The sequence below is a fragment of the Micromesistius poutassou genome (assembly GCF_964030765.1).
Source record: "Micromesistius poutassou genome assembly, chromosome: 14".
Classification (NCBI taxonomy): domain Eukaryota; kingdom Metazoa; phylum Chordata; class Actinopteri; order Gadiformes; family Gadidae; genus Micromesistius; species Micromesistius poutassou.
Genome location: NC_140284.1, coordinates 2340026 through 2350025, shown reverse-complemented (window position 1 = coordinate 2350025; position 10000 = coordinate 2340026). Strand labels below are relative to the sequence as shown.

The 10000-nt window shown below is 47.3% G+C and overlaps 2 protein-coding genes across 2 annotated transcripts in view; one reads left to right on the top strand and one right to left on the bottom strand.

Moving 5' to 3' along the window:
* The window catches only part of ccdc93 (CCC complex scaffolding subunit CCDC93), a gene marked incomplete at its 5' end in the record, with an annotated part of 14331 nt that extends 8601 nt beyond the window's left edge, over positions 1-5730 (bottom strand). Inside the window, 12 exon segments of the mRNA XM_084478355.1 lie at positions 1-38; positions 747-845; positions 941-977; positions 1358-1375; positions 1893-1993; positions 2191-2247; positions 2360-2458; positions 4079-4190; positions 4639-4733; positions 4991-5104; positions 5612-5709; positions 5712-5730. The exon segment at positions 1-38 is cut by the window's left edge and continues 13 nt beyond it. Coding sequence (XP_084334481.1) covers positions 1-38; positions 747-845; positions 941-977; positions 1358-1375; positions 1893-1993; positions 2191-2247; positions 2360-2458; positions 4079-4190; positions 4639-4733; positions 4991-5104; positions 5612-5709; positions 5712-5730 — 887 coding nt within the window.
* Positions 5731-6884: 1154 nt separating this feature from the next.
* LOC311358054 (U3 small nucleolar RNA-associated protein 14 homolog A) lies at positions 6885-9615 on the top strand. The gene has a single exon (XM_084478044.1). It carries the CDS (start codon positions 6903-6905, stop codon positions 9453-9455), a length of 2553 nt encoding a protein of 850 aa, XP_084334170.1. The 5' UTR covers positions 6885-6902; the 3' UTR covers positions 9456-9615.
* Positions 9616-10000: the final 385 nt, after the last annotated feature.

Genomic DNA, 10000 nt, shown 5'->3' with positions numbered 1-10000 from the left:
ATGGCAGCCATGTTGGTCATCAAGGTCTTGATGCGAAGCTGATGGTTTAAAGAAATAAAGATTAGACATTCTCAAGTTTTTACTTTTTCTAATGGTGGGGTTTAAGTAACACCTGTTTTTTGTGTTAGTACCACGCAAGGCTTCTTATGTTACTTATCATTTTTCATTATACTTTATTTGGTTGTTTATATTAGTTTTTCAATATTATTTTATTTATTTAATTGTATTGACTGGAACCCTTTCTATTAAGGCCTTATTAAGACTAGTGGATTGGGTAACAGATTTGGCTGGCTGGCTTCCTGCCACTGGTATTGTTGTGTGTTCTGCTGTTATCTGTATTGTTGATGTTCCTGAGACTCAACGGTCTGGTGCCTTGCTGCTGCTGCTGTTCTGTTCTCGTCAAGCACTTCAAACAATTACAAAAATATTGTAATCAAACCACGTTTTGCAACCGTTTTTCTGAAATCGTACAAATACATCGTATATCATGTTGATAAGTAGGTCTTGGGCACAGGACACATCATAAACATACAAAGGTCATGTATTGCTGTTGTGAAGCTGTATAAAGTCTAGTAGCTGGCCCAAAGAGGCAGCGTTTCCAGCATGTTCCACAGGTTTCCCAGTGATTGGAAGTGAAATGTATCGGCACATAGCCCTGCTGTGGTGGATTTCTTGCATCCCTATTCTGTAGTGTGCCTGTGGTAACTCCTGGGACTGACTGGTTCGACTAGTATGAAGCCCTTCACCTCCTCTGCTGCCTCCAGCTCCTCCTCCTCTGATGTCTCTGTCATCCCAGGGGGCGTGGCCTGTGTACCTGCAGCCAATGAGGCCTTCCGGTCTTCAGCCTGTAGGCGGGGACACAGGGGAGACGTGTCCAGTAAAATGGGAGTGAAGGCTGACCGAAAGCTTTAAGTCTGCGCCATGTGTTCTCAATGCTTACTTTGTCTTGTTTGGAATGCTTACTGAAGCCATATCGCCTGAGGAAAGAGGAAACAATTTAAAAAGGAAACGTTAACGTAAAACTAAAACAACGAAAGCGCGACAAGACAAACCGACGAGCAACAGTCGTTTTCATTTTCCATGACAGAAACGTAACAATAAAAACCATGCTGCAGCAAACCACGACAGGAAACAAAAACACCTTTAACGTCTCTAAGTGTCTCTTGGGAAGTGGCCTCGAGAAAAACTGAGTTTCACAACAGTCCGTGCAGTGCAACAGCTTATAGACGTGAAAACCTCAACCAGGGGAAGGACGTCACGCAGCCCGCGGCCGTCACGGTCATGCGTGGCTCCTCACAAAGAACACATTCCCAAAATAAAGTGTTCAAATCAACTTCAGGGTCAGGCAGATACTTACAGCAGGCTCTCTGATATTCTAGCACAGAAGTGGAGAAGGAGAGATGGACGTGAGAAGCCGGCGTGAAGGTAAGGAGGTAGGAAAGGAGGTACAATAATGATATCAGGGCCACCACGTTAGTCCCCAGAGGGGCCGACAATCTGAACTCTACGTGGGAATCCATTGATCTCAAAAACATCCAACACGCTTGGTTTTGACATACAGGCAGGAAGCACGTGACCTCACAGTCGTATGTCACAGAATAATGAGCTTGATTGATGTGGGAAATAATGAGGAATATTTAAGATGGCTCTCAGCCGAGGAAGGGTATGTATAACAAAGGGAGCTTTCTGATTGGTCAGTGTTGCGAAGACAGGAAATTATACGGAACCCACTCATCGGGAGGTTGAATGAGAGCAGATGGGAGAGAATGAGAGAACCAGAAGATACAGGACAATAGAGCTACTGACACACACGCACGCACGCTCGCACGCACGCACACACGCACGCACGCACGCACACACGCACGCACGCACGCACGCACGCTCCACCTCACCGGCCGTATTCCAGCAGGGTCGAGTGAACGCGTGACTCCTCATCCTGCAGCTCTCCAGCCTCCACCTGTCTCTTGTACTTCCTCCTTGGTTTGTACACTTCCTGTTCCCCACACACACACACACACACACACATCAGGAAGTGGAAACACTTATTAGCAAATCAGAGGTTGTCCGCTTTTTTTCCCCCACAATTTTTTTCTTTTTACAAATGATACCATTACATGTGAAAATGTTGCATGAGTAAACAGGCAGTAGATATTGATTCAGAATTTAACTTGGTTTATCCAAAGAACTCACAGATATGTCCAGAACAGCTTTCACTGCTCTGTCCTTCTTCTGGAGGAAGTCTTCATCCTACAGAGAAAGGGGAGGACACACACACACACACACACACAGGCAGAGTGAGATAGAGAGAGCGTTGATGATGAGTCGGGTGACTCTGTGATCTCCTCTAATAGGCGGTTACCTCTGGGAAGCTGTGGGTCTTGTGGAACTGCGCTATGGAGTAGGCTCGGATGTAGTCCCCCATCTCCTCCCTGGTCTCGATGGCCCTCTTCACCAACCACTGCCACAAGCAAACAACACGGCTGACCAGTAGACACACGGATCACAGCTGATTTATGATCAACTCATTGTCACACAAATAAAAAAAACACATTATCAATATTTGTATGCACATTATTTATTTGCATTGAATACAAAGATACAACACAATATAAAAGAGAGCATGGCGTATTGTCTTGTTTATACTTCTTCCTATTGTTAACTACAGTCATGTAGTTAGTCAATGGTAATGGTCAATGTGTGTCCAAACAAAAGTTTGGACACACCATTTTGAACATTATTTTCATATTGGTGTAGCTAAAACTGAAAAATATATATATTCTAATTATTTGAAAGATAAAAGTTATTAATAGCAATGCAATTTTCGTGTGAGGAAATCGTCACCCCAAGGTGTATTGCTACTTAAAACGGCCTGGTATATATCTAATGCACCACTCTGGTGCACATGACTAGAACATTGTCAAAGAGGACTGTAGAGGAGCCAGACTTATTTAAAGTCGTTTAGTCAGGTTTGCCCTTGATTGTGTCACTATGGCGAGATCAAAAGAGCTTTCTGAGGCCTTCAGAAAGAAGATCATAGATGCATACGAGTCTGGGAAAGGATTTTAAAACACGTCCAGTGAATCATTTACAAGTGGAAGACATTCAAGACTACTGTCAACACGCCCAGGTCAGGACGTCTTCAAGTTAACCCAAGAGCAGAACGCAAGATGCTTAAAGAAGTCTCCGAAAATCCTGAAATGTCATCACAAGACCTACAGGTAGCTCTAGCCACAGTTTATGTTAAACTACATGCATCTGCTACTAGAAAGAGACTGCACAAGTTTGATTTGCATGGGAGCTGGCAAGGAAGAAACCCTTGCTGTTAAAAATTAACATAAAAGGCAAGACTAAAGTTTGCCAGAGAACACCTGGACAGAAAGACAAGGACTTCTGGAACAATGTGCTTTGGACAGATTAATCAAAATTATAATTATTTGGGCACAGTAACTGAAGGCTGTTTGGCACAAAGACAGCATTTGAGCACAGGAACCTCATTCCACCTGGGAAGCATGGTGGTGGAGATTGCATGGTTTGGGGCTGTTTTGCTGCAGCAGGGCCCGGCCTGCTCAACATCATAGAATCTACCATGAGTTCCATTATTTCACCAGAGGGTGCTTGAGGGACATGTGAGTTTCATGATCTGTCATTCGAATTTGGATTTTGATGGGGACCATGCAACATGACAATGACTCAAAACATTCCAGTAACTCCACCGGGAAATTGAACAAAAGAGAGAGGTTGAGAGTTCTGGAATGGCCAAGTCAAAGCCCGGATTTTAATCCTATTGAGATGCTGTTGGGCGATTTGAAACGGGCTGTGGAGGAGCATGGAGGAGTGGGATAAACTATCTAAACTATCTCCCAACCAATGTCAGAGACTGATACAGTTACAGGAAACATCTCATGGAGGTTGTTTCAGCCAAAGGGGGCAACACCACAGGCATGGGGTGTCTTAACTTTTTCCTCAGCAGAAATTAGCATTTGTTTCATTTGTTCATTACATCACCTTTATCTACATAAATTGTTTGAAAGAAGATCAAATATGCTTTTATTACGGTAATATGCTCACATGACCGTACCTGAATCACAGGGAAAATGTGGATGAAATCCAAGCCCTGGATTTGATGGGGCTCCAGTCGGTGTGGACACTTCATCTTGGGCAGAACAGAAACTATGTTCTCTGTGAGAGCACTTCAGACAGACGTAGAAAGAGGGATGAAGAAGAATATATATAGATATAGATATAGATAGATTGTTAGTACTTGCACTTGGTTCTATGAACGTCTTTACTGTACCGACGGCGATATATTGTTTCACTTATGACAAATGTATTTATTGTAAGTCGCTTTGGATAAAAGCGTCTGCTAAATGCCCTAAATGTAAATGATAGATAGAAAGAATTATGATAGGACAGAAAGAGAGAGATTAAGATATTGAGTCATTAATGAGCGTGTAGGACACAGACTTCTCTTGCTCAAGGCTGCCTACAGCTAGACTGTGTGGACATGTGGTTTGAACCCAGTTCATCTGATGCATATCTGATTATATATTAATCAAGCACATGTAACCCGTCTTATGTGTGAAGGCGTATGCTTCGTTTCTCCACTACACTGATTCATAAATACAGAGAAACACTCACATCTTCTGGCCAATGGTGGAGTTCTCCTGGAACAGTAGATCTACGTCGATGTCAAAGTTACATGTTGTGATACACCAGGTCATCCCTCCAACCACCTGATAATCAGAAGATTCAGTATGTTTAATACCATGGATTCATTAAAAGTAAAGTGACCTAAATCTCATTTTTGTACAATAGGTCGACCTACATCATATTGTTGTAATGTCCTTGGACTCAAGTAAACCGGTATAAAAACTTGAGACTTTGCTGGAGGGGATTATTTATTTAGGACTGATGGTCAGTAATATATAGCTCATGCATCTCCTGCTCCAGGACATGACACATTACTCAGTGTTAGAAACAGTAGTAGTACCTTGTCAAACGGGGAGAGGCCCTTAATACGGGCCCTGAAGTATCCAGCTGCCAACAGGAGCTCCAGGATCTCAGACAACTTGACATTCTGCTCTTCGTCCTCTCGGGTCTCCACCTGCACGACACGGACAGATCCAAGCACACCCGGCAGTCAACCGGCTGTCACCCAGCCAACGGTCAACGGCAGAGAACATACTGCCAATGTATTGTACATTACATTTTACATTTACTAACGCTTTTATCCAAATCGTACAGCCATTCATTCACCCATGCACACACCGACGGCGGAGTCAACCATGCAGGGCGACAGCCAGCTGGTCAGGAGCAGTCAGGGTGAGGCGTCTTGCTCAGGGACACCTCAAAATTCAGCTAGGAGGAGCCGGGGATCGAACAAGCAACCTTCCAGTTACCAGCCAACCCGCTATATCTCCTGAGCTATTGTCCTCCCAACGATCCCAAATATAAAGTCCTTATTGGCAACAATATCACCCCCTGATGTGTTGTATCACCGAGGTCCCAGTCTGTTGACTAGAAGCGATTACACAGCAGTACCATTAAAACGCATCCCTTAAAGCCCCGCTACGACATTACACACATGCTCGGTCACACAAAGGTTGTTTACCTGGATGAGGTTGCCTTCCTGGTCGTACTGAACGCCTATTTTAGAGCCTGTTCTCGCCCTCTGGAAGACCGACGTGGCCGCCATGTTGGATGGATTGGAGGGTCACATGACCTGAGCATGTGACAGGCACATGTTCGCCTTAACATCTGTAGATAGTGGCTGTTTCTGAAATGCTATACTACATACTACATACTGCATACTGACACAGTATATACTGTGCACTACATACTACTCCCCGCCCTAGTATGCAGTATAGTATGCAAGTATGACAAGTATCATGCAGTGTACTACACAGTCACATGACCAAGAAATTCGGTTATAAATATAAACGGTTGAGCCATTTGTTCTGTTAACAATGAAAAACACACGATTACAAAAACATACGAAAGCTTATCACATCAAAATAAACAACTAATTACAACTAATTATACATTTATACATGTATGTATTTGTATTTGTATTCGCCGCTCGCATTGTCCGCCATTATTTTAAATGTTCAGCGGTGCCGCGTTGCATTATGGGATACAGTATCCGACGTAGTGAGCTCTGGATGTATACTAGAATTTTTTGACCGATTAGTACATCATCCGGGTAACTGTCGCATACTGCAAAAAAACATTTTTCGCGTACTGCATACTACTTACTACTTTTACGTCACGATCAGTATACGAGCAGTATGTAGTATGCCATTTCAGAAACGGCCAATGTTATGTTAATATGCACAGATGTAAGAATACAATATATATATTTTTAATTATATATATTATATATGGTATTTATGACAATAAACAACCTAAAGGGTTATTATTGGACCACAGGCAGGTGGTGGAAAAGGCTGATACAAGAAGAAAGAAACAAGAACAAATTGTTACTGATAAAAGAAAACACAACAACAGGACCGATAAGACGAAACAAACTGCTACACAACCACGAAATGCAAGAAAAACTCGTATTTTATTTAAGTTCATTATGAAAATATATTTCCATTGTTTTTTGCACATACAAATGACACAAACAAAAACTCACTAATACCTGGTTATACAAATGTTATATTTATTCGTGGGAATAAAAGTGGGGTTATTATTTGTCCAGAGGACGGCGCTCAAACACCGGCAACCACTGTTGCCAGATTGGGCCATTTGTCCCACCCAATCTGGCAACACTGCCGGCAACTTCCCAGGACTTTTGCGACAGTCCTGCTGGAAGTGGGGCAGACATCACGACGCCGGATCGATCCCCGGCACACGTGTGTACATGTCGCTGGCGTTGGACCCTCTATGGTGGATTCAACATGGCTAAGCTATTGAAGAAGAATAAAGTGAGTACGAAAGGTACCAAGAAGACACTCGACAATAACACAGGTACTAAGGAGACACCGGTCAAAAAGAGTGTCAAAAGGAGAGAAAGGAAAAGGAAAACTGTTGAAAAACTCAAAGGCACCCTAAAGACTACCAAAAGACCTCCGATAGAGAAACTAGACTTGGATAATGTCGACGAGGATGAATTGCTCAACGAAGGAGACGAGATCATTCCAAGTGAAGACGAAGGCGGTAGCGATGATGACAGAAAGCATCAAAAGTTGCTGGAAGCGATCAGCGCTCTGGGAGGTAAGAAGAAGAGAAGACTTGCAGAGAGATCTGAAGCAACTATTCAGATCTCCGAGTTCTCCGTCGATGCAAAAGGCGAGGGGGAGCAAATCAACCTGTCCGACCTGATCAAGACCATTGCAAAGACTCCCGCGGTCTCTGCCCAGACAAAATCACACTTAAAGAAACTCAAACTTAAAGAAAAAACGGTAGATTCCCCACTGACCAAGCCGGAGACGGAAAGAATCCAGAGAAACGTCGCCTTTCAGAAATCCGCCGAGGAGGTGTCCCGCTGGCAGAGCATCGTCAAACAGAACCTAAAGGCGGAACAGCTGGCGTTCCCCCTGAACCAGGAGGCCCCGGGGCCCAAACCCTTGGAGCAGGTCGTCTGCGGATGGAAAGCCAGGACCCCGCTCGAGCAGGAGATCTTCCGCATGCTGTCCGCCAACAAGCAGCCCATCAACGACCCCGTGCTGACCCCCGTGGAGGAGGAGTCCCTCAAAGCCATGAGCCTCGAGGACGCCAAGATCCGGCGTGCCGAGCTGCAGAAGGCCCGGGCGCTGCAGTCGTACTACGAGGCCAAGGCCCGGCGGGAGCGCGGCATCAAGAGCAAGAAGTACCACAAGGTGCAGAACAAGGCCAAGCGCAAGGAGTTCGTCAAAAAGTTTGACGAAATGCTGAAGTCGGACCCCGCCAGCGCCCTGGAGGAGCTGCAGAAGCTGGAGCTGGGCAGGATGAAGGAGAGGATGTCCCTCAAGCACCAGAACAGCGGCAAGTGGGCCAAGTCCAAGGCCATCATGGCCAAGTACGACGACGGCGCCCGCAAGGCCATGCAGCAGCAGCTGGAGGTCAACAAGGACCTGACCCAGAAGCCGGCCACCACGCTCAGCGACGGGGAGGGGGAGGACGGCGAGGACGCCGGGGAGACGTCGGAGCCGGACATGCTGCCCGACTGCGTCAACGAGGTGGAGCCGGGCCAGGACCCCGCCAACCCCTGGATGAGAGGCCAGCTCTCCAAGGAGCCGGCGGACGCCGCAGAGCCACACGCACCGGAGGCCGCTGACATTATCCTCATATCTGAGGACGAGGAGGAGGAGGAGGAAGGGCCGGAGGAGACGGAGGAGGAAGGGCTCCTCAGAGGGTTTGCCGAGAGGCGCAAGCAGCGGCAGGAGCAAGAGGCGGAGAACGAAGCAGCGACGCACCCGCACATGGAGGTGATGACGGAGGAGAACAAGGACGGAGCTGAGGGGGCCGTGGCGTCGCATGACGTCGCTGATGTAGCTGTTGTAGCTGATGATGAAGATGAAGAAGAGGAGGAGGACGAGGACGAGCTGTCAAAGTTCACAAACCTGTTCCAGGAACTCAAGGACAGCCGCATGGAGGCGGAGGCGTCTGCCAGGGCGGCGGAGGCGGTGAGTGCACCCGAGTCGGCGCAGCTGCAGCAGGCCATGTTCAGGATCCAGAGCCTGGAGGACGTGGACCTCCTGGAGCAGGAGGAACACGCCGAGCCCAACGCCGAGGCGCCCCAGCCCGCCCCCCAGGAGAGCAAGAGGGAGGGAGCGGACGGGAAGAGGAAGAGGAAGCGAGGCATCGACCTCACCGAGGTCCTCACCAAGGAGGCCGCGGTCATCCAGGTCCCGCTGGCGCCCGCGGCCGTGGAGGGGGCCGAGGGGCCGGAGCGCGGCGCCGACGAGCAGCGGGACGTCATCAAGGAGGCCTTCGCCGGCGACGACGTCATCTCGGACTTCCTGAAGGACAAGCGGCGAGAGGAGGAGGCGGCGAGGCCCAAGGCGGTGGACCTGACCCTGCCCGGCTGGGGGGAGTGGGGGGGCCAGGGGCTCCGGCCCTCCAACAAGAAGCGCCGGCGCTTCCGGGTGAAGACGGCGCCGCCGCCGCCCAGGAGGGACGGCGGTCTGGCGAGCGTGATCATCTCGGAGAAGCGGGACAGCTCGGTCAGCGTGCACCAGGTGGGCGCGCTGCCGCACCCCTTCCTGCAGCCGGAGCAGTTCGAGGTCACCATGCGGGCGCCCGTGGGGGCCACCTGGAACACGAGGCAGACGGTGAAGAAGATCACCATGCCCAAGATCGTCACCCAGGTGGGCGCCATCATCCAGCCCATGAGCCGCGACGACCTGCTGAAGCACAGCAGGAAGCAGGAGGAGGAGGGGGGGGCGGCGGCCGCCGCCGGAGAGCAGAAGAAGAGGAAGGCACCGCAGAGGAAACGACCGCAGAAACGCCATAAAAAGACTAAGAATTAAGCTTTTGTATTTTCTGGCCCTTTCGTTACTTACTACTAGCCGTGTTTCTTATTCTGAAGGTCACGTTCCGGAGCATTCAGGTTCACCCTCTAGATGCTGAACTCTACAAGGTTCATGATATTTTATTCCAGTCTATATTGGGGGATTTCTATCCATTGATGTGTGTTGATATTATTAATGTGACGACTGCATTGCAATCCTTCAGTTTATCATTATTCAGTTTGTGTAACTGATACAAAAAAAAAATTTGCAAGTAAGGTGAACGCATTCTTAATAAATTCCTCGCTGGAGTTAAAGTATACTGTACTGTTTTTAGTTGAATGTACACCTATTATTCAATTAACATATTACTAAATGATTAACATTTTTATGAGGAAATCATAATGTGTAACTGTATAGTTTTTCCATAGCAAAGTTAATTGACACTTTTACTCTATTTATATATGGTAATGTAATTTAATACAGTCTAAGTTGTTTTGTTGTTTAAGCTTAATGCAACCTAAAGTAGGTTCAAGGATGTGCAGAGGGGGAAATGGGGGGTAAAA

Excerpts from the sequence above, each read along its gene's own strand:
- LOC311358054 (XM_084478044.1), top strand. The coding sequence starts at position 6,903 with ATGGCTAAGCTATTGAAGAAGAATAAAGTGAGTACGAAAGGTACCAAG.